Source organism: Euleptes europaea, chromosome 13 (assembly GCF_029931775.1).
Source record: "Euleptes europaea isolate rEulEur1 chromosome 13, rEulEur1.hap1, whole genome shotgun sequence".
Classification (NCBI taxonomy): domain Eukaryota; kingdom Metazoa; phylum Chordata; class Lepidosauria; order Squamata; family Sphaerodactylidae; genus Euleptes; species Euleptes europaea.
The window spans coordinates 7,875,492-7,903,458 of record NC_079324.1 but is presented as its reverse complement, the minus strand read 5'-3'; the positions used below and the strand labels follow the sequence as shown (position 1 = coordinate 7,903,458).

Sequence of the window (27,967 nt, the reverse complement as noted above, 5' to 3'; positions counted from 1 at the left end):
TCATGTATGTGAGTTACCTTCTGGAAAAAGAAGCCAGCATGTATCCAGGGTCTCTACGGTGCAACAATCACAGCCTGCCAGCACAGAACTTTGCCTCCACCACATCTTATAGCGATTACATGGGATACCACCAGGTGCAAAGTATGGACAACCGTGGACAGCCTGCAGGGACTTGGGGACCTCACTACGGCACGCAAAGGGAAGAGTGGAACTCTTACGGGGCAGGACCTTCCAGCACGGCAACAACCACGCACCTGAGCGGATCCTCTCCTGGGCAGATCTCCTACACCTCTGGCAATTACAGCTCCCTGAACCCTGCTGGATCGGGGGCCTTGCCTCCCATAGATACAATTAACACAGAGCAGATCTCTCCCCACAGTCCAAGACACAGCTCTTATGAATGGATGAGGAAAACGGTCCAGTCCACTTCCACAGGTATGTTGGTGAAGACGACTTTATACTAAAGAAACCTCTAGCATTATTCTCTGCCAGAATTTCCCCCTAAATTCCACCCCCATCCCACAAGAGCAGGAGAGAATGGAATTAACTGTGCCACAAGGGAAGTGTTTCCCCCATAAGAATCCTCTGCTGACAATGCCTTTGAGGAATGATTTGATTAATTGCCTTCTGGTATCAAAACCGGAACAAATTAAAAATGACCACATCATGGATAATTATAACATGAGCTTTTAAGGGTGGGGGAGAATGTCAAAAAATACTTTTTATGTAATACCAGAGTAAGAAAAGCAATTGAAGCATATTTTGTTAATAATGCAGATTAATACTCTACTGTTTGAAGAGCTGAACTTTTCACTTTTTTGACTAGTAAATGTGGCCAAAGAAATGAAGCCGACTTCAAGGGGGAACTTTGCAAGACTCCCTAGATGCTTCATATCTTCAGAGGGAGGAGAGGGAGGTCCGCAGCACCAGACCAGACCTTGATCCTATGTTGAATTACAGGGTTTCATGCAAAAATTAACACTTCAAATGCAAACAGTGGATGAAAGGGACTCCTTCTCTTTAAAATGCTAGACCCTCCAGAGAATGCAGGAATCTAACACACAGAGAGGACCAGTTAAACAACCAGTCTGATCTCCTGATAGGTCTCTCTCTGGCATTTGAATAGAAAGCTGGTAAAACACACACACACACCCTAGTGTGAGAAAGTGAGCAAGTGAGAGAGAGTTACGATGTACTTCCCAAACAGAAATATTGTGGTCGAAGGTAGACCAGAACAGAGATGACACCACAAGCAGAAACCAAAGTGAATACAAAACTCTGCTTATAAAGGGCAATGTGGCCCCGCATTGAGCAGGGGGTTGGACTAGATGGCCTATACGGCCCCTTCCAACTCTATGATTCAAAAGGTCTATCATCTTCAGGGTGCCAAGCAACCTGATTAGACTGCTGTAGAATAAATTATGTCATGGTGGCAAAGTGAGTTTACACAATCCAGCATGCCTGGAATCATTTTGAGCAATAGTGGTGCTAGTCCAACATGAAAAATCCAGCATTTAATTTTTACCTAATTGCATCTTATCCAAAACTCATTAAAATAACAATGTAACTTAAAAACCTGATTAGTGCATTTAAAATCCAGACAGTGATGCTACAGTTAATTAGCAATAAAGCCTTTTATGATACTTGGGTATGCAGAAACCAGGGCAATAATTGGTGGCTCAAATTACAATGCAATCCTAAATAGAGTTCCACTGAAGTCCATAGGTTTAGAATGGTATAACTCAGTTTACCTTTCTTTGGTAATTTACAGTGCAATCCTAAACAATCTCACTAAGGCTACTTACCTGAGAGGTGGGCCCACTGAACACAGTAGGATTTGCTTCCAAGTAGAGGATTAGAGTGTAACAGATTTATTTTGGCATACTCATTAGAGATGCATCTTTTCCAGATGCATCTAAAAAAATTGACCCGCGCCATACCCACAATGTATACCATAATAACACATTGGTCATTAAGATATCCCACCTGGATTTGTTGTTGTAAGCCCTGGTATGCAAGTCCTCTGTGAAATGTTGGAGAGCATAGCTAGACGGGTGAGGTCCAGCATGATGCAGTGGTTGAGAGAGGTGGACTCTAATCTGGGGAACTGGGTTTGATTCCCCACTCCTCCATATGAGCGGCGGGCTCTAATCTGGTGAAGTGGGATGGTTTCCCCACTCCTCCACATGAAGCCAGCTGGGTGACCTTGGGATAGTGTCAGAGCTCTCGGCCTCACCTACCTCATAAGGTGTCTGTTGTGTGGAGAGGAAAGTGATTGTAAGCCAGTTTGAGACTTTTTAAAAAGTAGAGAAAATCGGCATATAAAAACCAACCCTCCTCCTCTTCCTCCTCCTCCTTCTTCTAAAACATTTCCTGCCTCTCAGCAAAAAATCAAGGCCTAATTGTGGGGCTTTACTAGACAACCTCAGCTAAAGCCAAAGGGAAATCTCTCGACCTTTTTGAAGAGGAGCCTCATCATCCTAAAGCAGAGTTACACTCTTCTAAACTCATGGACTACAATGGACTGAGAATGGTCAGTCAGTCAGCCTGCCTGTATCACATCACCAAATCAACCACAGCAACAACAATTCCCATCAAAATAAAAGCAAGAAATGTCCAGACATTTTCATAGGAAAGTTAAAATACATAACGATCGTTTAAAATATCTCGGAAAAAAGCCACCTGACACTCCACATGGCTCATGACCCAGAGTGGCGCAGCTGGTGTGCAGGTCAGGCGTGCTCACCTCAGCATGCCTCATCGTTCTTTACCGTTATGACGGTGGCAACAGACCTGGCCATTTGGAAAGTAATACATTTATCTCTATCTGCTAGTAGTAATACTGACTGATCCTGGTGTGACCTTCCTGGGAAACTTAGAAAGGTATAACTCTGCTTAGGATGGCACTGTGGAAGTTCAGTGGACAAGTGGCCCAGCTGGCTCTACCCTGTCTCCCACCGTGGCCTTCCAGATGCCTTGGTGTGGTGGTTAAGAGTGGTAGACTGTAATCTGGAATACTGGGTTTGATTCCCCACTCTTCCACATGAGTGGCAGACTAATCTGATGAGCTGGGTTGGTTTCCCCGCTCCTCCACATGAGGCCTGCTGGGTGACCTTGGGCTAGTCACACTTCTCTCCGAACTCTCTCAGCCCCACCAACCTCACAAGGTGTCTGTCGTGGGGAGAGGAAAGGAAGGTGATTGTAAACCGCTTTGAGACTCCTTAAAGGTAGAGGAAAATGGGATATAAAAACCAACTCTTCTTCTTCTGTTTGTCCTCTCTCACAGCAATCAGAGGTACATTTGTCTTCGACACCTCAAACCCAGAGATAGGCCTATCTTCCATGCATGTGTCCAATCTTTTTAAAAGATAACCAGACAGAGTCTATTGTTGCTCTTTGTGGCAACAGAGGCATCGTCTCTTAAAACTAAACATATGACCCAATGATGAATTTGGGTCCATCTCTGTGGGCTTTGTTATACCTAAGAACTACCTGATCAAGACTCTAATTTAAAATATTGGTCAATGGATGCAAATATTGGAGAGCCCTAATCTGCCCGGTAAAGCCTCCTAGCCTGCTGGGGAAGGTCGTGTACTTCTTTGTGATCCCGGTCCGCTTTCTAGTGTCGATCCCAGCCGGCCCCTCTCTACAAAAACCTTTCACGGCTGCAGGCTGTATGAGACCCTCTGTGGGGGTGTCACCATTAAATCATACCAGAGCAAGCAAGTTAAGCAACCTGCTGCATATCATTTGCTAAAACAAATAAATGAAACGTTAAGGAAACTAATTAAAGAAAAAACCCTGAGGTTGTATAAATACCCTTTTGTTTTAGAGCGGTATGGTTTTATGGCTACAGGGACACATTAGCACCAACTTCTATTAAGAAAGTATCTGAATAACAATGGAGAACGTTTTCTGAGCTTTGATTCAATCCAGTCCCTGGTTGAAGCATTACTTCCTTTTGTCAGTCCCAAATCTAGTGCTCTGTTTTATCAAATTAGTTCTAGTAGCAACAGGGGGGGAGGGGGAGGCTATATCTCTCTTTTCACTTTCTTTCTCTACCATTTGTAATTTAATAGACCTCTACCATGTCCTCCCAGAAACATTGTTCATGTTTAAACTAACACCCCCCCCACACACACACACACACATTGCCAGTATCTTCAGTCTGTCTGCACAGGGAAGTATTTTGATGATTCGAAAATGAATTAACTTCTCCAACTCCGTATTATTTTTAAGATGGGGGGCACAACTGTACTACAGTGTTCCAAGTGTGCCTGCAATGTCGATGTATATAATTCATCTTCCAATATAGCAAAAAGAATGTGATGTCACCAATCTCTCGACACCTCGAAGTCGACAATTACCCAAAGGAGCCAAGCAGCCGACGGTCAGTGCCTGGTGTGCATCGACTTCTGCTTGCAGTTTATTTAGCAACAGCTGTGCCCTCTTTTCCATCATGAGATGAGATTTTTTTTGGCTGGTGGTTTTCAAATTTGGATGTCCTACTGTGGGGCTGCCAGCTTCCAGGTGGGGCCTGGAGATCTCCTGGAATTACAACTGATCTCGAGACTGATCCTATGACCTTAGGCAGATGATGAGAGGGAGGGCATCTTGGCCATCTTCTGGGCATGGAGTAGGGGTCACTGGGGGTGTGGGGGGGAGGTTGTTGTCAATTTCCTGCATTGTGCAGGGGGTTGGACTAGATGACCCTGGTGGTCCCTTCCAATTCTCTGATTCGTTGACTACCGAGATCAGGAGGAAATGGCAGCTTTGGAAGGTGGACCCTGCTGAGATCCTTCCCCTCTCCAAACCATGCCCTCCCCAGGCTCCACCCCCAAAATCTCCAGGAATTTTCCAACTCAGAGTTGGCGAAGGGGAATCCTGGGTTTCCTTGAAGTTGATCAAGGGCTCCTTGAGAAGTTCATTCACATACCAAGTCGCATTTGACTAAACGATGCAACTGCATTGCCTAGCTTAGTGTTGTTGACCCTGATTTCAGCCACTCTTCAGGATCTCAGTCCTAGAAAGGTCCTTCTCAGTGCCCCACTTGCCATTATTTTAACTGTGGGCCTTCTACATGCAAAACATTTATTCTACCGCTGATTTAAAGCTCTGTTCTGACTAGTGGACATCCTTTACTTGTGCAGAGAGCTGATGTAATACAGACTGAACTGAATCTTGCCTCTGCCATGAACTCAACAGGGAGCCTTAGGAGAAGACTCTCCCTCTCACCCTTCACCTACAATATGATGGCAGTAGTGCTGACTCTAGTCTGGAGAACCGGGTTCGATTCCCCACTCCTCCACATGAAGCCTGCTGGGTGACCTTGGGCCAGTCACAGGTCTCTCCAAACTCTCTCAGCTCATGCAGAGGCAGGCAATGGCAAACCACCTCTGAATGTCTCTTGCCTTAAAAACCCTACGGGGTTGCCATAAGTCAGATGTGACTTGATGGCACACACACATAGTAATGACCTACCTTGCAGGCTTGTTGTAAGGATTAAAGTAGACAAATGTTTGTGACGTGCTTTGAACTGGGATGGTTCATAGCTCCGTGGAAGCGCCTCTGCTTGGCATGCAGAAGGTTGCAGGTTCAGCATCTCCATCTAAAAGTGAAATGCCGGACCAGGCAGTAGGTGATGTGAAAGACCTCTGCCTGAAATCCTGGAGAGCTGCTGCCAGTCTGAGTAGACAGTCCTAACCTTGATAGACCAAGGATCTGATTCAGTAGAAGGCAGCTCCATTGTATACACGTGTGTATTCGCTTGAAAGTTGTCTCTCTAATGGGGATTTGGGGGCCACAGGAAGTCTGCAAGTATAGCCCAGGGGATCCATAAATCCATTGTACCTTGTGTGTGGCTTGTGCCAGTGAGGGAGGAGGGAAGGATTTGGGCGTCAGCTGAATATTTTTAAATTAAATGTGGGGCTTTTAGACTGCTAAAGTTTGAGAACTGCTACACTGCAATAGGATTATTTCCTGAAGCATAGCTGGATTACCACAAACAGTGTTAAGAGTTCCATCTTGAGAGTGGGCATGCTTTTTAATAAACATTATTCATTTGAGAAGGAGATGATGCTCGAAGGAGACTGGGGTCTTTTAATCAATATTGCTTTGCTCCGCCTTCTTAGAACGCTTCACTCTCAGGGCCAAAGCAGACCAGATTTTTAAGAGCTGGGTCCAGCTTCCCCAGACCCAACTCGGGTTGCCTGCAGCCACACTAGGGTTGCCAACTCCAGGCTGGGAAATTCCTGGAATTCTAGGGGTGGAAGCCTGGGGAGGGGGGGGTTGGGGAGGGAAGGGATATCAGCAGGGTATAATGCCATGGAGTCCAACCCTCCAAACCAGCCACTTTATCCAGGGGACCCAATCTTGGTCATCTGGAGATCTGATGTAATTCCAGATCTCCAGGTCCCACCTGGGGGTTGGCAACTCTATACAGAAGCTGGGGAGAATGGGTTTTTAAAAATAAAGGAGAACCCAGACAGGCTCTGAACATTGCCTTGGTTTGTGTGTGGGGGGGAGAAAGGACTCCTCCCCCCCCCACCGCCAGTTATCCATGCAGAAACAGTGTGTGTGTGTGTGGGGGGGGAGATTTCTCTGTTTTTGCTGCTCCATGTGTACAGAATATTCCCAGAAGAGCAACTCGACCCCACACACAAGAAAACAGCTTGTGAGGGGGGCAGGCTGGTGCCCTTACTTCCTCTGGGGTGCCATTTCAAACCCGTTTGGGTTCTCCTGTATTTTTTAAAAATCATTTGCCACACCTGCTGCATTTGCAGCCTATTGCAAATCTTTTTGTATGTATCACCTTCCCTTGTTTACTGGAATGTCCTCTACTTTTGTAACCCCATTTCTTCATTGTGTTATGACATACCTTAGACAGTTTTTCCTTTGCATAGTTTTCCCAGGTCTGTAATCTAGTCCTAGCTAAATAGGAGTTCTTCCTTTGTTCTCTTCTTGAACCATTTTTCATATTTTGTCAATCGCCTTGGGTCTCAGGGAGAAAGAGAGCCAGTGTCCTGTAATGGTTAAGAGAGCTGGAGACCCAGGTTCAAATCCCCACTCCTGCCATGGAAGTTCACTGGGTGACTTGTGACTTGACGGCAAAAACAACCACAAAAACATGCAGCAGAAACCAGGGAAGGAGATGCAATCAAACAGGCAGGTTGAGTACGGATTCAAATCTTGCTCTCCCAGATCCCAGTCCAAATCTCTAACCCATACACCATACTGGCTCTCTGTATACTAATTTTTTATGTATGACATTTTCCTGCTGGGGGTGAGCATCCCCCGCTCCTGTTTCCCACAGATGTTTCTGTGGTGAGCAGGAGAAAAATAATGGGGGGGAAATGCCATCAGAAAAAGCATGATGTCACTTCTGGGTTAAACTTGGAAGTGACGTCAGTCTGCTGTAGGAATCCCTGAAAACTGTATGGATTTTCTTGTGATTCCTAGAGAGGCATGACATCACTTCCGGGTTTTCCATGGATGTAACCTCATGCCATTGGGTTCTTTAAGAACTCTCAAGTGTAGACCAGCCAAATCCAATGACTTCTTAATGTTTAATTTGGTAATTGACATAGAATTTCACCCCTTGTTATCTCTATTTGAATCAGTATCCCCAGTATGTTTTCTTTGGGGCTTTCTATACATATACATATGCTTGTGTCCTGTATGCACACATCTTTTGCAAAATGTCTACCAGCCCTCAGCTACTGTAATTGCACAGAAGCTCCATGTGCCGAATCCCAAGTACTGAGTGTGGAATTTCAAGTATTGGGAATGAAGCTTCTATGCCTGTGAGCTATAAGAGATGTCCGCTGCCCACAGGCCATTCTGTGTTAGAGCCAGGTGTGCTCTAGGTGTGACCCTGGCAGGCAACCCTTAAGTTACTCATCACAGAAACCACCTGCTAATCAGGGCTTCCTGTTTCATGTGTGCATAATGAAAGAGACACCATATCCCTTTGTGGAAGTGACAACTGGATAACAGCTGGGTGCTCTCATCTGAGAAGCTGCATCAGTCAAGACAAGAAATGAAATGGGAGGTGAAGGCATGCTATGCTGGACTTCTCGTTCATAAACCAAGTGGAATTGGATACTTTGTTTGCAGCGGGCTTTTGGTGGCTTAAGCCCATCACTATGGCAAGGGGGATAAAAGGGGGGTGGGAACTTGCATATTACAAAAAGATATGGCACATCTCAGGTGGGAACTCTGTCCAAATGGGCTGGACTACTGAATGTCGACAGCAGAAATCAGGTTAATTCACATTGCATCATGGTCCCCAAGAAGGGTTGCCAGCTCTGGGTTGGGAAATACCTGGATATTTCTGGGGCAGGGTTTGGGGAGGGGAGGGACTTAAATGTCATAGACTCCAATTGCCAAAATGGCCATTTTCTCCAGGTGAACTGATCTCTGACGGCTGGAGATCAGTTGCAATAGCAGGAGATCTCCAGTTAGTACCTAGAGGTTGGCAACCCTATCCCCAAGTGCTTTATTTTTCCCCAGTCACAGCGAATGGCAGGCATTCACTTACCCAGGAGAAGTTAAAGAGTGCATTTAGATGAGTCAGTACTTGGATGGGAGACCACCAAGGACAGCTCTGCATGGTAAGGCAATGGCAAACAAACTCTGCTTAATCACTTGCCTTGAAATCTCTATGGGGTTGCTGCGACTTGATGGCATTTTACATATACATAGTGGGATCTAATCAAGCCATCTGATATCTGCATAGCCCCCACCCTGTAATTTGCATGGCCCTGTCATTGTTTCTGTGTCTTGAGAACACTGGAATGTGATCAAATGTTGGAACTGGGTTTGTGATACATTGCAAAATATATATTATAAATTTCTCAGTATGGAAGCAAGCCCTCTTATTGAACACAATACACCTTTCCTTTCTGTTTTCCCCCTCTAATAATGATAGTGAAAATTGGAAGATAGCAAACTGAAGCACAAGATTTATTCCAGGGGGGTCGCTGTGTGAGCCTTTTGCCACAAAACCAAAATGTAGTCTGGTAACACCTTCGGAACTCATACATAGATGGTGCAATCTTGGGCAGAATTAATCAGATCTAGTCAGCTGCGACTTGACGGCACTTTACACACATACACACACACACACACCCCTATTGGAATATAGAGTTTAGACTGGAGTAACTCTGCATAGGATTACACTGCCACTGTAGCAGAAGCTTTGGTGGGCTAAAGCTCACTCTGGTTGTTTACACATGGGAGTTTTACCTGAGGTTCATTGCTTGCTGGACCCACACTTTCCTGTTGGGAATCTATGCACCAGCAGTCTCCAAGCTCAAATCAAGAAGCATTTGAGTTCCCACCCTTCGAAATGCTGCTTTGTAATTGGCTCACTTTGTAGAGCTTACTGTGAGAGAAAATCCCCCCCAAACCCAATTGCTGCATAAAAAAGCATTTTAAGAACAAAAAACAAAAAACGGAGCAATCTGAAAGGGGGGGGGGAATCGAAGCCTCGGTTTTAAAAAGCTTTTCTTTGCTCAGAAAGAGCTCCAAGAAAGCAAGAAGCATTTTAATCCCTGCCTCTTTACATGCTGCTTTGTAATTGGCTGTGAGAGAAACCAAGCCGGTGTGTCCCGCGTTTTGCCTTATGCACAGTGATCTCACCCGGGCTGAACTCAGGGGAGAGGGAAGAATCAGGTTAACAGATAGGGTCGCCAACCTCCAGGTACTAGCTGGAGATCTCCAGCTAATACAACTGATCTTTTTTTTTTTTTTATATAAATTTTATTGGGTTTTATAATAGAAATTTTCCATTGCATTAAACAACGTCTATAACAATATCGAATTTCAATTCTAACCTAAAGTTGTTATAATTCCATATCATATAATAAAAAAGAGAAAAGAAAAAAGAAAAAAAGAAATGGAAAATTTTTTGACTTCCCCATCACCTCTATCTGCCTCTTAATAAAAAGTTCCTCCCGTCATAGGTAATCTAATCTTGATAAAATATCAATACCATATATAAAAAACCATAATCTGTTAGTAAATATAATTATGCTTATTCAATATATAAAAAAAAAAATCAAAAATAATCCTCTGGATCAGATTAGAAAATATTCTTCCATTCTTCCCAATTTTAACTCATATTCACAATAATGCATCCACGCCCCCCATTCCCCCAAAAACCGAACGTCATTTTCTTCATTTAGAATAGCTGTGAGTTTTGCCATTTCTGCCACTTCAAACATTTTAACAATCCAGTCTTTTTTCTCTGGAGTTTCTAGCCCTTTCCATTTCGCTGCATAAAGCAGTCTCGCAGCTGTTGTGGCATATATCAAAAAGGTTCTTTGTGTTGCTAAGTCGTCTGGAATCATACTCAATAACATCATTTCTGGTGTTTTGGATATATTCTTTTGTAGTATTAGTCTCAGTTCATTATAAATCATGTCCCAGAAGTCTTTGGCTTTGTCACAGGTCCACCACATGTGATAAAAGGAACCAATTTCTTTGTTACATTTCCAACAAATAGGGGACATCGTTTTATAAATCTTTGCAATTTTCTTGGGTGTTAGATACCATCTATACATCATTTTATAGATGTTTTCTCGCACTGACTGTGCTTTTATTCCTTTTAAATCTTTAGACCATAATCTTTCCCATTTATTTAAAACAATATCATGTCCCACATTTTGAGCCCAATCGATCATAGTTGGTTTAATCGTGTCCTGCTCACAGTATATTGTTAAAAGGAGATTATACATTTTAGAAATCAGCTTTGTATTATTGTCTAGTAGAATCCTTTGAAAAGGAGATTTTTCTTTAGAGAAACCTTTTTTTGCATCTTGTACAAAAACTGATTTGATTTGGTAATATTGAAGCCATTGTAAATCATCCTTAAGCAGTTGAAAGTCTTTTAGTGAGCATTTCTTTCCTTCCCAATTAGTTAGATCTTGATAAGTAATAAATTTGTCTGGTCTAAGTGGGCGCAAAGTTAGCATTTCTTGGGGCGATATCCACATCGGTGTTTCTGGTTCCAAAATGTGTTTATATCTCATCCAAATACGAAGTAGAGAGGACCTGATTATATGATTACGGAATGTTGCTTGTAGTTTAATTTTATCATACCACAAATAACCATGCCATCCACTTAAGTTATTATAACCTTCCAAGTCTAGCAAACGTACATTTGACAAATTCATCCAGTCTTTTAGCCATACTAAAGCTACCGCTTCAGCATAGAGTTGAAAGTTAGGCAGTGCTAAACCTCCTCTAGTTTTTAGATCCACCAAGTATTTATAAGCAGTCCTTGGTTTTTTTCCTTGCCAGATGAAGTTTGAAATGTCTTTCCTCCAAGTTTCAAAATATTTTGTTTGTGATATTATTGGTAAATTTTGGAATAAGAAGAGCATCCTCGGTAAGACATTCATTTGGATCGTTGAGATACGTCCCATTAATGACAATTTTTTGTTTGACCATATAATCATATCAGTTTTAATCTTACCCCATAACTTGAGGTAATTGTTGGTTAACAGATCTTTATTCTTTGCAGTGATCCAAATTCCCAGGTATTTAACTTTGTTAGCTTTCTCCCAGCCAGTATATGATATAAATTCCTGTTGTTGTATTTCCGATAAATTTTTAAATATTATCTTTGTTTTTTCTTGATTTACTTTAAAGCCTGATACTTTTCCAAAATCATCCAAAGTCTCCTGAAGTATATTCATTGACTGTGTTGGGTTTTCCAAAATTAGCAGTAGGTCATCCGCGAATGCTCTCAACTTAAATTCATGTTTTTTAATTCTTAGCCCGCGGATGTCCTCCATACTTCTTAGTTTCACACATAGCGGTTCCAACACCAACAAAAATAAAAGTGGAGACAAGGGACATCCCTGTCTAGTCCCTTTCGTGATTTGGCAGTTATCTGACATTGATTCATTAACCAAAATTTTAGCTTGTTGGGAGGTATAAATAGCCGATATACCTTTCTGAAAACGATCTCCAAAATTCAATTTATCCAAAATCCGTTTCAAAAAGTTCCAAGAGACCATATCAAAGGCTTTTTCTGCATCCAAAAATACAAAAGCCGCAGTTTGTTGAATATTATGGTCATAATATTCCAGTGAATCTAGTAAAATTCTTACATTGTCTTTTATTTGCCTTCCTGGTATAAAACCTGCTTGGTCCTCATGTATAAGATCCTTAATAAATTGCTTTATCCTACATGCCAAAACCGAAGCAAAAATTTTGTAATCCACATTTAAGAGCGATATAGGTCTGTAATTAGATGTTCTTTCTGGATCTCTTCCTTCTTTGGGTATCAGTGATATAAATGCGTGTGACCAAGTCTCCGGGGATGTTCCCTCGTCCAAAATTGCATTGTAAAGTGAACCAAAAAATCCAACTAAATTGTCACTAAAAGTTCTATAAAATAGTGCAGTAATTCCATCTGGTCCAGGTGTTTTATCCATTTTTTGTCTCAGTATTGCTTCTTGTATTTCTTCCCTTGTTACTGGAGCTTCAATACATTCTCTCTGGGTCATTGACAAAGCTTTCATCTGTATTGAGTTTAGAAATTTGTCTATTTTCTGTTTTGGAGTATTTTCTTTCTGATATAACTTAGAGTAAAATGAAACAAATTCTTTCTGAATTTCTGAAGTTGAATAAACTGGTCCTTTAGCAGTTTGGATTTTTGTTATAATCTTCTTTTGAAATGAGTCCTTCAGTTGTGTTGCTAAAAATTTTCCTGGTTTATTTGCATATTCAAAATACTTTTGTTTAGCAAGTTTCAGATTTTTATTCTAATACAACTGATCTTCAGCCAATAGAGATCAGTTCACCTGGAGAAAATGACCGCTTTGGCAATTGGACTCTAAGTCCCTCCCCTCCTGAAACCCCGCCCTCCTCAGGCTCTGCCCCAAAAACCTCCCACTGGTGGCAAAGAGGGACTTGGCAACTCTATTAAAAGAAGAACGGGAAGTCCTGGGATTTGTGAGGGCTGGCAGCGAGGTCATCTCCAATGGATGGAATACTCATGCATAACTCCAGGGAACAACTGAGACAACCTGGGGACAAACATGAGCGAAAGTACCCATGCATAAACGACCTCTGTCAGATGCATGAAGTGAACCTGCCGTTCATAGAGCGAGGGAGGGAGAGAGAAGAAAAACTGATAACTGTAGGGTTAAAAGGCCATGAAATGCAGGAGGTTTGCAAACAGATGTCACTGGCCCTGCTTCTTGCATTTCACAGCCTTTTAACCTCACTGTTCAATTCCCCCACCTCCCAGTGTTGCCAGCCTCCAGGTGGGGCATTATAACCCACTGAGCTACCGACCCTCCCAAAATCCTGCCCTCCTCAGGCTCCACCCCTAAAAGCTCCCGGAATTTCCCAACCTGGTAATGGCAACCCTATGGGCAGTGCCGACTGAAGCTTTACTTCATACTTTTATGGAGCGAGGTTTAGCACAGAAAGGCATCTGCTACAATAAATTTGTTAATCCTTAAGGTGCCACCTGACTCCTGTTTCATTTTTTCATTCAAACTTTATAGTAACAGGATAACTGCTCATAGTCCCTCTGCCTAAGGGCCTACAAAGGCCTCCAGTTCCCCACAAGTACTTTCAACCAGGCTTCCTTTGCCAGTTCTTTGCTGGGAACTCAATTCCCAGGTGCACAAAAGCCTAATTTGGATTGGGGCCATGGTGCATGGGAAGGGGGTGTCTGTGCCTCCCCACTGCACCATTTTCCCTACCTGAAATGGCCAGGTGGGTGCCAGTTCTCCATTGGGGGGCTCCATGTGTACTAGGGTTGCCAACTTCTAGGTACTAGCTGGAGATTTCCTGCTATTACAACTGATCTCCAGCCGATAGAGATCAGTTCCCCTGGAGAAAATGGCCGCTTTGGCAATTGGACTTTATGGCATTGAAGTCCCTCCCCGCCCCAAACCCTGCCCTCCTCAGGCTCCACCCCAAAAATCTCCTGCTGTTTCCCAACCTGGAGCTGGCAACCCTAATGTGTACTGATGGGATACACAGAGGTTCTTCCAGTGGGCAAGAGTATCTCCCTGGGGCTGTTTCAGATTGGGAAAATTGGGAGGCCTAAACCCCCTCTCCTGATCTGAGGAGTCTGTCATGTGTAGTTAGGCCCTATGAGACATGCCTACTGACAACCTTCATAGAATCAAGAGCTGTCTCTAAATTCCCTCCAAACCCCCCAGCCTTTTCACCCTACAAATTGCATTTGCCACTTGTATTTATTTCTCTGAAATATTTTTATCCTGCGTTTCTCCCAAAAAGAGTCAAGTTGACTGACAAAAGAAATATACAATGGCATTCACAAAACCATTAAAAAGAACACTCCAAGTGTATTACAACCTAGGAATGTTTTTTAAAAATTACCCACGTCTGATTGAAATAAATCACAATGTGGGGTAGCGGTTAAAATGTTGGGCTAGGATCTGGGAGACCCAGGGTCAAATCCCCACTCTGCCATGGAGGCTTGCTGGGTGACCTTGGGCCAATCACACACCCTCAGCCCAACCTACTTCACAGGGTTGTTGTGAAGATAAAATGGAGAAGCAGAGAATAATGTAAGCTGCTTTGGGTCTCTACTGGAGAGAAAGGAGGGGTATAAATACATAAATAAAGAAGTACATAAATAAACAAACTGGGAAGCTCTAGAAAACAGAACAGCTTTGAACCTTTTTCTAAGAATCACTAGCGAAGTGGCCCCTCCGGATGGCCCCTTCCATCTGGGAGGAATCACAACTGGAAAGGGAGTAGGCACAAAAAAACCCGGAGCCCCCTCTCCACAGAGTTTATCTATTGGCACTGGGGTGGAGGTGGCAGAGGAGAATGGCGGACCCTAGCCGGCAGGCACACCAAAGGGATTTCCCTTTTCATTCGACTCATGTACACCAGCCCTAACCTTGGATGGCCCAGGCCAGGCCAAGTTCATTGGATCTCAGAAGCTAAGCAGGGTTGGCCCGGGTCAGTATTTGGATGGGAGACCACCAAAGAAGCCTCTACACAGGCAGAGGCAGAGCTATGCAGAGGCAGGCTATGGCAAACTACCTTTGAATGTTCCTGGCCTTGAAAATCCTACAGGGTCGCTGCAACTGATAGCGCTATGCACACACACACAAACACACACAGTCACACACACTTGTTTGAATTGGTCTGCAGCCATATGTTAAGATGGTTCTTGTGCTGGTGGCATTCAGACTTTTTACCTGCGAGAGATACTTTCTACATCAATTCATCTGCAACCCCCCCTTCCAGTGTACTGCGGAGGGTTCTAGGGGCCACATCCTGGATCAACTGTTCCATCCATGCACCGCACTGGAGAGGCCTGCTGGAGCTCATTCAGGAATACAGCCAAGACTCCCCTGGGGCTGGGGCAGATCAAAAAGTTAAGCACTTAGTTACTGTATCTCTATATTGATTTTCCTCATTGCACAAAGCTGTTTACAGCAGAACAAGCAAGCTCTTTATTGAGCAGGGTTGCCAGCTTGGGGTGGGGAAATACCTGGAGATTTTGGGAATGGAGCCTGGGGAGGGCATGGTTTGGGGAGAAGAAGAACCTCAGCAGGGTACAATGCCCTAGAGTCCACCCTCCAAAGCAGCCATTTTCTCCAGGGGAACTGATCTCTGTCATCTGGAGATCAGTTGTAACAGCAGGAGATCTCCAGGCCCCACCTGGAGGGTGGCAACCCTAATGATGAGCCGCACGGGTACAGGCACCTCTGCTCCTGACCTGCAGGGCTGCACCCCCTAGAAGATTTCAGTCTAAGTTCAGGGGTCAGGCCATACCACGATCCAGAAGGCTGGGAATCCTGTCTTTCAGGAAAGCTTCCCGTTATCTAAGCATCCTTGATAAGATTTCAAGGAGCCACAGGGTTATCAAGAGTGTGATTTGAAAACCACCACCTCCCCATACCATCTATCCCGAATTGGAGGGGCAGGGAGAAATTTGTATGAATGTGTCCTAGAGAAAAGGACCAGAATTAGGGTTGCCAAACTCCAGGTAGGGCCTGGAGATCTCCTGGAATTACAACTGATTCCCCAGACTCCAGAGATCAGTTTCCCTGGAGAAAATGGCTGCTGTGGAGGGCCCTCACGTGGGTGGCTGGAGAGAGAGAGCCCAAATGCCGGACTGTTTGGATCAGGGCCCAAGTGCTGCTCTTGGGTGCCCCAGCAAAAGTGCCAGTGCCTTCCAAGAGGCACCCTCATGAGAAGCGCTTCCCCCTTCCTTGAAATAACATCTAGCAGAACTTTTCAAGCACTGCAACATTGGGAGATGAAGGAAAACAGAACTCCGATGGCACCTTATTAGGGTTGCCAGTTTCCGGGGATGGCTGGTGATCTCCTGGAAATACAACTGGACTCCAGGTAAAAGAGATCAGTTCCCCTGGAGAAAATGGGCTGCTTTGGAAAGGTGGCCTCTATGGCATTATACCCTACTGAAGTCCTTCCCCTTCCCAACCCCTGCTCTCTCCAGGCTCCCCCCCCCCCACAAATCGCCAGGAATTTCACAATCCAGAGCTGGCAACCCTACAAAGACTTACAGCATTTATTACAGCACAAGCTTTTGTGAGTCAGAGCTCGCTTCTTCAGATGTGTTATGGAAGGAAACCATTTTGCAGCTGTTTAGAAAGAAATGCCTGGGGCAAAACAATGATGGGGGTGGGGAGCTGACGGGGCACGAAGAAAGGTTCTTCTAACTATTACTTCAGGGAGCGGAAGGACCTGCCTTCCATTGCAGCTCCCACAAGCAGTGGGTAGAACGGTGACTGAGGAAGAGTGTGTTTGAGGGAACTGTTTTATGGCATGGAGGGGGTGGTGGTCAGAAGGTTCTCATAACCACCTGATCAAGCAGGAGTGACTGGAGGAGGAGGACATGGAAGGACCAAGACTGAGCCGTATATATCTTGCAGTTTTCTTGTAATCTTTCATTCTGGTTTTTCACCACTCTGGATTGGGCAGGCTAGAAATCCAAATCAGTACAATTAAGCTCAGCCTTAATGTCCTCGATGCATACGTGGCAAAGACACACCACGACCAAGGCCCCTTTTGCAAGCAAAATGAGGCTGTGTCTCCAGAGGAGTAGGAATGAGTGTGCTGAATCCCCATCACTGCCGGCACGAGATCATCATGAGATGCTTTCCCCATCCTGCCCTGCTTCTACGGATCATTTCCTTTGTCACGGTCATATTTTGGAAGCGACCCTGCAAATGAGCAAAACAAAAAAAAGCAATTGCTAACCCCAATGCTCAGTGCTTTGATTGGCAATCCTGGCAGATAAAGGTTTATCATTGTTACTGTATGAGCAGTTTATTCAGTCACAGCCAAATGAGCCAGTTTTAGTTTCTCCAATGGATTCAAGGAGAAACATGCCATAATGTCAAGGTGTGGGCATCTCTAGCTTAAGGGACCACTGGATTCCTTATCTGTGGTGTAGCACTGAGGCTACTAAGACCAAGAACTGGTTTTGCCTCATCTATGAGCTCCCTGAGGGCCCCTGAGGAAGCCATTCCCGCTCAGCACCCAACCTGCCAGATGAGGACAATGATACTCAGGCTACCCTTATAGGGTTGTTGTAATGGAGATAGAAACACTCTGAAGTGCTATTTAAATGGTGTGTTGTTAAAATGGTGACACTGCACTAGAGTTCACATTACCTTGTTCTTTCATCATCAGATGACCAAAGCTAGGAACACTGAAAAATCAGAGGTGGAAGAACTGGTGACAGACACATATTTTGTATAGTCCTGAACTCTTTAAAAAAATTATTAGTATTCTTAATAAGATACAGGAGTCAAAGCGAGCCGTTCAGAACATTAGAGATATAGGAACATAATTTATTTTATTTATGTATTTTATTTATATCCCACCTTTCTCCCCCATGGGGACCCTAAGCAACTGACATCATTCTCCTCTCCTCTATTTTATCCTCACAACAACCCTGTGAGGTAGTTTAGGTTGAGAGTGAGTGACTGGCCCAAGATCACCCAGCGAGCTTCCATGGCACGAGTGGTGATTTGAACCTGGGTCTCCCAGATCCTAGTCACACTTTAACCCCTACACCATGCTGGCTTTTAAAAAAATTATTATTGTTATTCTTAACAGAATATAGGAGACAAAGTAAGCCACTTATTTAAGGATGAAGAAACCCTAGGCTATAGCTCTTTTCAATTTGGAGGGGCCACCAAAGAAAAACATACCCTCCAATACTGTCCCTTCTCCTTCATTCAGACATGTGGGTCAAAGACTTCCAAGGTAATCTTGCCACCAGAACACAGTCCTTGGGATAATGCCCCTCTGGTGTAATGCTTGTATATTTCAGAGAGGCTTATACAGGAGGACTTCTTGGGGGGGTGGGATGCCCCAATCAGTCATCAGCAACAAAACACATATTTTATGGATTTACACAGCACAAACAGCGTACCAAGTAATATAAGCAAAACAGCTGTAAACTCCAAGAGTATGAAGGAAAACAATCTAAAACAGCAATAGTGGGGAGGGAACAGAGGGACAGAAAAGACAAAGGCCATGACCTGGAAGGTTAATTGAGTGCAAAGGTAGTAAGGAACACTTAAGTTTTGTTTCAGTGGAAATGAAGACTAAATGGTTAAACCTAAGTTGCCACTCCAAGTAAGCCTCAACTTGAATATCCTCCCAGTTTTCACCACTGCACTCAGATGTCTGAATCTCCCATAGATTTTTAAAAATTAAATTCTCAGGTGCATGATCCTGGACATCTGAGAACTGAGCTTTTTAAACTTCAGGGAGCTCTGGCCATGCAGCTCCTAGTGCCCTTCTGGTTTGGCCCTTTATCTGGATTTGGATCAGAACCTGTTCCCTGCTGCCTTGGGGCAGCTTGTTTTAGCCAAACCTATTCTGGAACCTATTCTGTGCGTAACCCCAATAGGAATTGGCAATCAGCATCTTCCACAGGAGACGCTCGAGATGGCTTTCTGCAGATCTCACACAGCAGTGTCCCTACGCAACTCACAGATGTAGACCAATTCAGAGGAAGATGTGAAGTGATGTAAAACAGAAGCGTTTCACCAGCAGCAAAGACAAGGAGAACGAGAGCCGGTTTGAATGCTAATTTATTTTGCTTTGTAAACTAGTTGTGAGGTCTCAGTCATCCCCCTCCCTCCCTTGTTCCATTGTCTTTAGTTCAGAGGCCTATCTGCCATCTCAAGCGCCAGACCCCCTTTTAACACTTCTTCCGGCTTTGATATGCATCCTCGTCTCTTCCTTCTTCTCCTTTTCTTTAGTGGTTATATTGCCGGAAAGGGCGACGATTTTCACAGCAAATAAAGAGGCCTTCTCTTTGCTTTTATGGCCTTCAGAAGAAATGTTCTGTGAAATTTATGGCCAATGGGAAAGCCCTCCCCTTCCCCCTCTACAAACTGAGGCTCAGACTGCTAGAATAAGTATCCTAATATAGCTGGTTAACAAGGGTCAAATACCAGGTGAGCAACATTTTGCCACATGAACTACCCAGTTCTCCTGTAGGAAGACTTAAATATATGAGTCAGAATCATGCATTTCTACTAAAGGGAGCATTTTCTCCTTTTGTTGTACTCCTATCAGCACATAAAACCTAGCCGTCCTTTTGTATGCTCCTAGAAAGGACCTGTAACAAATAAGAGCTCCTGAATCCTAACAGACCTGCACAATTCCTGACCCTCCAAGGCAAACAAAAAACAAAAAAGGCAGCTACAAGGTGCCTGACAATTCCACCCTACCCATTTCCGCAGCAAAAACACCAGGTTTACCAAGCCCCTGGTAATTATTTGCCATACGTTGGTGGGTAGGCTGGTAATCACAAGAGGACCCTGGGTTTTCTGTTTTGCTAAATCATTGGTTTGGGGAGAAAGGTCTCCAGTCTGTGTGCTTTACTTGGAACATTATAATTATAGTTTGCCAAAGCAATAGCAAATAATACACAATTTTTTCCTGCTTCAGTTATTGTAGCAGTCATTTATTCAATTCTTGACCTCAAACATGCATGGGGGGTGCCGGTTTAATCTTTCTCCAATCAGATGGAACTCTGAATCTGTAAGCAGAGCTCTATACTAGAAGCAGAATTCTTCACTGCATCCAGTGTAAGCTATAGACAGGGAGAAAGCTTTCTCAGTGCTCTTGAACAAATAGCCACTACTAAAGAAACCCCTGGGGTAGCACAGGAATCCCTGTTTTCCCTCAGCATCTTTCTTCTCAAATCCTGTTAATTCTTCGCAAATCACTGAAGATGGTGTTTAAAAATACAAGGGAAAATAAAGTCCTGTTGATGCCCATGAGAGAAATCTCACACGGGCTTCACATTCTCCAGTTGAACTCCAAGTGACTTCAGAGTGCCTAGCTTTGGCCAGGTCAAGCTCACAAACTATAAGATTAAACCAAACTACATCTAGGAAGTAAAGACAAGGCTATTGCAGCCCTTTTTTCAGCTCAAGGAATTCCCTGATAGTCTGCAAGAGGGTAAAAATGGAATGTCTGCCTCAGAAAGGGCGGCAGAGCTATTTCAACATCCTTTGCTGAGCACAATTTAAGCCCAGGCGATGCTCTCCCATTCCATTCCTCCAAGCAAGGTACACTTATTCTCTAATGGGACACACTACCACTGGCTAGGTCCAAACCATGTCCTAGTGCCATGACCGGCATCCCACCTCATGGAACAGCCTGTTCCATGTCTAGCATTCCATAGAATGTGCAAAACAGAGAGGTTTAGTGGGGGCATTTTTAAGCCGCTCTGGGTCCCCATTAGGGAGAAAGACAGGGTATAAATGAAGTAAGTAAGTAATTAAACAACAGTAACAGCTTAGGAGGTCACTTTGATAAGGGATGTGTTTTTGTGGCCTATTGTACTGTCCAGTGTACATATCACCTTCCTTTTACTGCATTATCTTCTACCTTTGTAGATGCCCCTTAGGCAGGTTTTTCTTTTTTGCTTATGTGTTTAACGGCATTGTTTCCAGTTCTTTAATTCTACCACATTGTTTATTGGATGTTGTACACAGTCTGACTGAATAGTTTTTTTTAATAGTTTGTAGTCTGCCTTGAGACTCGGGGAGAAGGGGAGACTATAAATGAAGTAAATAAATAAATAAATAAATAAAACCATCATCATTATCATTACTACTACTACTACTACAACTTATTAAATTTACAGATGATACTAAATTGGGAGGGGTAGCAAATACGGTAGAAGACAGAGCCAGGATACAGGATGATCTTGACAGGCTGGAGAATTGGGCTAAAACTAATAAAATGCACTTCAACAAAGATAAATGTAAAGTTCTGCATTTAGGTAGGAAAACTCAAATGCATAATTCTAGAATGGGGGAGACTTGTCTGAGCAGTAGTGTGTGTGAAAAGGATCTTGGGGTCTTAGTAGACCAAACACTGAACATGAGTCAGCAGTGTGATGCAGTAGCTAAAAAGGCAAATGCAATCTTGGGCTGCATCAACAGAAGTATAGTGTCCAGATCACGCAAAGTGATGGTATCACTTTGCTCTGGTTAGACCTCACCTAGAGTATTGTGTTCAGTTTTGGGAATTTAAGAAAGATGTAGACAAGCTGGAACGTGTCCAGAGGAGGGCAACAAAGATGGTGAGGGGGTGTCATATAGAGCAGTGGTTCTCAACCTGGGGCCATATGACCCCCTGGGGGGCCCCTGGATATTCCAAGGGGGCCACAGCTGAAAATTGCATAAAAGGGGGGCCATGGCACGAGACTAGGGGGCCACAGAGGGAAGTGAGAAGTGAAGAAAACAGAGAAGTGACCAAGAAAAGAAAACAGAGAAGAAAACAGAGAAGTGAAGAAAATAGAAAACATAGAAGTAGAGTGAACAGAGACATGACCGTGCTTCCCAGTGGATAGATCGCCATGCGCACTCTGTGGCAACAGAGCTTCCACTTCCTTCTCCCTCCCACTTCTGCACTCCACCGCTGTGTGCACCAAGCTGTCCGCATCTCGTTTGTCACGGGCAAGATGCGTGGCTGCAGCAGTGTCAGTGTGTGGGGTGCTGTTTCTTCATGACTTTCTTCATTGCACTTCTATGCATCGTTTGCAACTGTGGATTTTTGTATCGCTGTAATCTTGTGCAATGGTGGTAGAGGCTTTGTTCTCCCTTGATGTGAACATTGTTGTTTATTAGCGTGTTGTATTTCCTTCTTGTGGGGTATTTTTTGTAAGTTTCAGTTTCTCAATGAGAACTGCATGTGTGCATTTTGTGTGGCTGTTTATGCTTCTTTGTTCCATGGCTATTTACAAACAACATTTAAATAGCTACCTTTCTACCGGTAGGACAGGGGGGGCCACAGGAAGGAAACAAGGTCGGAAGGGGACCACGGTCGGAAAAAGGTTGAGAACCACTGATATAGAGGATGGTGCTGAGTTGTTTTCTATTGCTCCAGAAGGTCGGACCAGAAATTAAATCAAAAGAGTTTCCGTCTAGACATTAGGAAGGATTTTCTAACAGTTAGAGCGGTTCCTCAGTAGAACAGACTTCCTCAAGTGGTGGTCAGCTCTCCTTCCCTGGAGGTTTTTAAGAAGAGGTTAGATGGCCATCTGTCAGCAAGGCTGATTCTATGACCTTAGTCAGACCATGAGAGGGAGGGCATCTTGGCCATCTTGTGGGCATGTAGTAGGGGTCACTGAGGGTGTGTGGGGGAGGTAGTTGTGAGTTTCCTACATTGTGCAGGGGGTTGGACTAGAATCTTGGTCCCTTCCAACTCTATGATTCTATGATACTACTACTACTACTACTACTGCATTGCTACTGATGAGAAAGCAAGGCTAGGGCAGAATGAGTGCTCTGATGATTTCCAGCAAAAAGAATATTCTACCAAATCAAATCATACACAGGAAATGAGAGACCACTGAAGCACTAGATTTTCAGGTGAAAAATACCTGTGTGGGTTTTTAGCTCTGCTTGTCTTTCTTACCAGGTAAAACAAGAACAAGAGAGAAGTACCGTGTAGTTTACACAGATCATCAGAGATTAGAACTGGAGAAAGAATTTCATTACAACAGATACATAACGATCAGGAGGAAGTCTGAACTGGCTGCAAACTTAAGACTTTCGGAGAGACAGGTAAAGTATGGTCTATATATATTTCCTGTCCAATACAGAATAGGTAAAGTAATGCTTTAGCCCTGACCAGTATAGCCCAGACTAGCCTGATTTCATCAGATCTCAGAAGCTAAGCTAGGTTGGCCCTGGTCCGTACTTGGAAGGGAGGCCACCAAGGAAGCCCAGGGTCGATAACGCAGAGGCAGGCAATGGCAAACCACCTCTGAATACCTTTTGCCCTGAAAACCCCAAGGGGTCACCATAAGTTGGCTGCAACGTGACGGCACTTTACACACTAACACAAGTGGCTATTCTTCTGAACATTTCATTAAGACAATTCTTTCTGCTAGTGGCTGACCACTTTTTCCCATACAGGTGATTCAAGGTATTTTGTCACCCCAAGCATGGTTCATCCGATGCCTCCTCCTAAGTTGAGTTCCTGCCATAGGGGTTCGGGAGGCAGTGCCCGCTGGCTCCCATAGTGCTGATTGCCAGGAGCGAGTCAACTCTTCTCAACATTCTTATCCCAAGCTATTGCTTGGGTGGCAATGACTATGTGCAAAACAGTTGGGCACTATGGAGTTGTCCAATTTGCTTGCCAAAAGCAGCAGTGGCATATCTGAAAGGTTTGCCATGGCATGCATTATGGCTGTTGGTACATGCGGCAACGTATTTGTCAGGAATTTGTGTGGGGGAAAGGGGAGTGTGGCCAACTACAAACAGAACAAGAATAGTGTTGTCATGTGTCTGGGAACACATATGCCTTTAAGATTTGGTCAGGAGGCCTCGCAGGGCATTCCATTTCCACACGCAGTTCAGCCTGTGGCTGACTGAGGAATTAAGCCTGCCTGGTCACACCTTGGAAATTTTAGTAAAAAACCTTCTTGTTCTAGCTTTGCCAGTGAACTATTGGTGAAGTTGTTAAAAACTGGATTTTTGATCTTTTATTTTCCATTTAGTTTTACTAGCTGTTGAGGAGGGTGGTATTTGGAGAGGGGAGGGACTTCAATGCCATAGAGTCTAATGGCCAAAGCTGCCATTTTCTCCTGGAGATCAGTTGTAATAGCGGGAGATCACCCACCACCTGGAAGTTGGCAACCCTACCTTCCACACTAATGGCAGCAAAGGAGAGAGGGCAGTTTGAACCAGCAAAACCATGGAGTGGGAAAGCAGGGCTTCTGTGACCGAAGTTAAGTTATGGCAATCATTTTGTGGCTGGCTCTGCCTCCTGCGGCAGCCATTTCGTTGCAGCCATTTTGTCGCTGCGCCCACCGTGATGTGTCAGAATTCCAAATGCGCCTGCAGGCTCAAATGGGTTAGGGACCCGTGTGCTAATATCTGCAGACTCAAACTGATGCAGGCAAAATAAAGGGCTGGTAACAAAATGACAATCCTTTGTATACCTCCATTCACAGATGTCTAAATGGAGTCAAACCCACCTGAAAACAGCGCCATTTGCAGATGCAGGAGTCCTCTTATTTTGAAGCCTGTCCACCAGCCTTAAGCCATTAGCCAGACTCAGCTTGCTCAGAAATCAACCTATTTTTGTTCATTACAACAAAGGCCCTGTGCTGTTCTGTTCCTGCATCTCCCATGCAGAACTGGCTATTCTGGGTCTGAATCTAAATTTAGCTCACTTGGAAATGAGGGAACTCAGCTGGACGTGACTCCCAGGACACTGCAGTCCAGAAGTGACCACCGCTAAGACAAACCAGCATACTCACCCACAGTCACTCCCCAGGGGCCAGCGACTCAATGAGAAAGGGAAGAAACAAGATCCCAATCACAAAATGTTCCAAGTACAGACAAGGAAAGGTGTTAACAACACAGATTGTGCAAGGGTTGGTTGTTGCAATGATGAAGATTATTGGGGGGGGGGAGATCAGTGGTGCACATAGAGTTGCCAACAGGACCGAAGGTGGGGGAGAGCAAATTGAGTGTGGCTGAAAGAGAAGAGCTGGAGCTACAGACGCTAGGAAAACAACCCGCAAGTTTTTTTTTTTAAACTTGCATTTATAGGGCTGCCAACAGCCTGGGTGAAAAAATATCCTCCCCCTTATTTACAGCCCACCCTCATTCCCAGTCAGACCAGGCTCAGGGCTGGTAACAACATCTAAAATAACATAAAACCATAAAACTTCAACATTAAAATACACCAATCATAACAACTAGAAAATCAGATGACACTCGCATAAAATTGTAGTAGCCACTGCAGAACCATTCAAGCAGGTTGAACCCCCACAGATAGCAGAAAATAGGGAGAGGGGAGAGATGGGGAGGTCAGCAACCATGCAAACCTCTGGGCTGCCCTCAGTTGTAAGCTGGGCAGACGTCTTTAAGGTCCCTTATCAGAGGCTTAATGGGGTGTTATTTTCCAGGTGATGTTATATAACTCCATGCCATGAAAAGCTTCAACATACAGTACACCTCTGAGGGGGCAGGCCTCAGAGAACAGAGAGGGTTTAGGTCTGACTTTTCTTGGGAACAATCCGAGACTAGCTCAGTGTGTCCTTACCTCATTCAGCCAAGAAACAATCTTGGCTGTCTGAGGTTTTTCTACTCAGGTAGAAGCAGGTCTACTCAGAATCCTACTTAGGCTTTTTCAGTGGGGCTTACTGCTAGGAAAGTGTTAAGATGTCACTGTGAAATACCCAGCAGTCTCCTTCCTCTGCTCCAAACTTGCCAAACCTAACCAACATTGTGCATGTTCTTCCCAGATCCTTTACACATGACTGCACCACCCACAAGGTTTGGACTCACATTGGGTCGCTTTGTAGGTTTTTATTGGGATGACTGGACTGAAAACTTGCATTCATACTGCAATGTATGTTGAAGCTAGGACTGTCCCTCAGAGTTCAGATGGGCTATGTCCACAGTCATTCCCAGGTGCTAGAAGAGAAGAATAATTTGTTGCTAGCGTGGTATGAGAATCCACAAGCAATACATATGGATGTACTCAAAAGTCAATGGTTGTGGCTGTAATGAAGAGAACAAGAGGGGAGGGGCTAAGTGCCTGAGCATCTGCTTGGCATGCAGGAGGTCCCAGGTTCAATCCCCGGCATCTCCACTTTAAAAGGTCAAGTATAAGATGATGTGAAAAACCTCAGTCTGAGATCTTGAAGAGTCACTGCCAGTCTGAGTAGACAGTACTGAACCTGATGGACCAAGGGTCTGATTCAGTGGAAGGCAGCTTCATGTGTTCAACTTTTGAAGGCGGCAGCCATGGCACTGCTTGCCAATGTGGTCATAACATGTGTCATAGACAAAATTTCTATGTCTCCATCAGTACCACCACTGGCCTCACTTAAAAGCAGCAAATTTTGAAAAGCTTTATTGTAAACAAGAATCCACCCCTCATACTTTCACCTTCATTTGCCACTGGGAGAACTTTGCTTGGTGGCAGAAAGGTGATCTGAAATTCAGTTGCAAAGTGATGTAGCAGGATGAATGTATGGGCCAATAATTTTCCTGTTGTGTAAGGTTTAGCTAATATGCTGATTATATTTTGCGGCTAGCATTGGAAACAATTTGTTCTTTGCCTGTTCTCCAGGTAAAAATCTGGTTCCAGAACCGCAGAGCCAAAGAACGGAAATTAATGAAGAAGAAAATGACGAATTTTGATGGTGGGAGCCTGAGTTCCATCCAGAGTGACTCAGGCTCGATGAGTCCCATCCCGATTCCTGACCCACAGACTCATTCAGAGATGGCTGGTCCTTTGTTTCCACCGCCACCTCCTCTGCCTCCGCTGCCAATGAACGGGTTGCAGCATACTGGGAACATTCAGCAAGTTGTGGCTTCCCAGTAAGACTGCTCCCTTTAAAGAACACTGTAAACCCCACAAGTACGTGAAGCGCTACAGTAGACAAAGGGGCTGTCAGAGTTGTCTGCAAGAGACCCGGACATCACAGCAGCCTTTTGTAAAGTACAGACGACTTAGCAAAGGCCTGCTGGAGAACTGCAGAATATTCTTTGGCTATGGCACTGTTCTATGGCAAGGGTTAACATTGGGACCGACAAGCTCTTGTCTGCTAAGCTGGTGTGGTTTGGGGCAGAGGGAAACATCACAGAGTGGCTTTGAGAATGGGATCCCTGGCAACTTCCCTTGGCAATCTCAGTCATCTGTCCTTTACAGCATGTTTTGATTCTGCCCACGTAACAGGGCAGGGCCTTTTTGCTTTGACAAGGACATGCAATGAACCAGAGATACTGAGTCAAGGCCATATGCCTGCTACAATTCTGCAGAGGCTCAGATCAAACACAGAACATGGTATATGACACAGAATTCAATTTCCTGAAAATCCCAGGTTTTGTTTTTAAAAGAGAGCAGGAGCCTGCAATGATATGTATGGAAATCTGTGAGCAACGCCTGCTGAAACCTCCAAGGGGATCCCAGTTAGTGGCCACATCGGTTTCCAGGGACTCAGAGCCAGCCTTCAGTATCCTGCACACCTCCTACCTCCTCCTCCCCATGACCAGCAAAAACAGGATCATTCGAAATAAGCACATTCTGCAGATTTCCTCAGTTTGCACAATTTGTACAGGTTGCAGAATCAACATCTTTGTCACAGAATCTGGAGTTTTTAAAATGTGGCATACATACCACTACACACCTAACTGCTGGCTGGATAAATCTGAAGCCATGAAACAAAACTTGCTCATCTGGCCCCAACTCCTACTCCATGGCTTGGTTCAGTTGTTAACATAAAACTATGACTTAACTAGTTTGTGAAACCAGGATTTGGCTCGTAGATAATCCCTCAAATCTGGATTCGCCTCGATAAAAGCTCTTTCGGCACCTTCACTCTGGCCAGGGTTCACTGTCGCTGGGGAGTGTGCGAAGGCAGCACCAGGACACAAGCCCAGATGTCAGTGTTTGAGTGTCCTGTGGATCTGTTCCCCTA

General features: G+C 44.4%; 1 protein-coding gene across 1 annotated transcript; it reads left to right on the top strand.

The window, feature by feature from the left end:
• Positions 1-2: 2 nt before the first annotated feature.
• LOC130486432 (homeobox protein CDX-1-like) lies at positions 3-26,871 on the top strand. Its single transcript, XM_056859704.1, has 3 exons — positions 3-435; positions 22,942-23,087; positions 26,617-26,871. The coding sequence occupies exons 1-3, from the start codon at positions 3-5 to the stop codon at positions 26,869-26,871; spliced, it is 834 nt and encodes a 277-aa protein (XP_056715682.1).
• The last annotated feature ends 1,096 nt before the right edge of the window (positions 26,872-27,967 follow it).

What these genes read in the sequence shown, in the direction of transcription:
- LOC130486432 (XM_056859704.1), top strand. Translation starts at nt 3, where the DNA reads ATGTATGTGAGTTACCTTCTGGAAAAAGAAGCCAGCATGTATCCAGGG. An exon ending in GGTCCAGTCCACTTCCACAG is followed by an intron (nt 436 to 22,941) that starts GTATGTTGGTGA and finishes CTTTCTTACCAG; the next exon opens with GTAAAACAAGAACAAGAGAG. An exon ending in TAAGACTTTCGGAGAGACAG is followed by an intron (nt 23,088 to 26,616) that starts GTAAAGTATGGT and finishes CCTGTTCTCCAG; the next exon opens with GTAAAAATCTGGTTCCAGAA.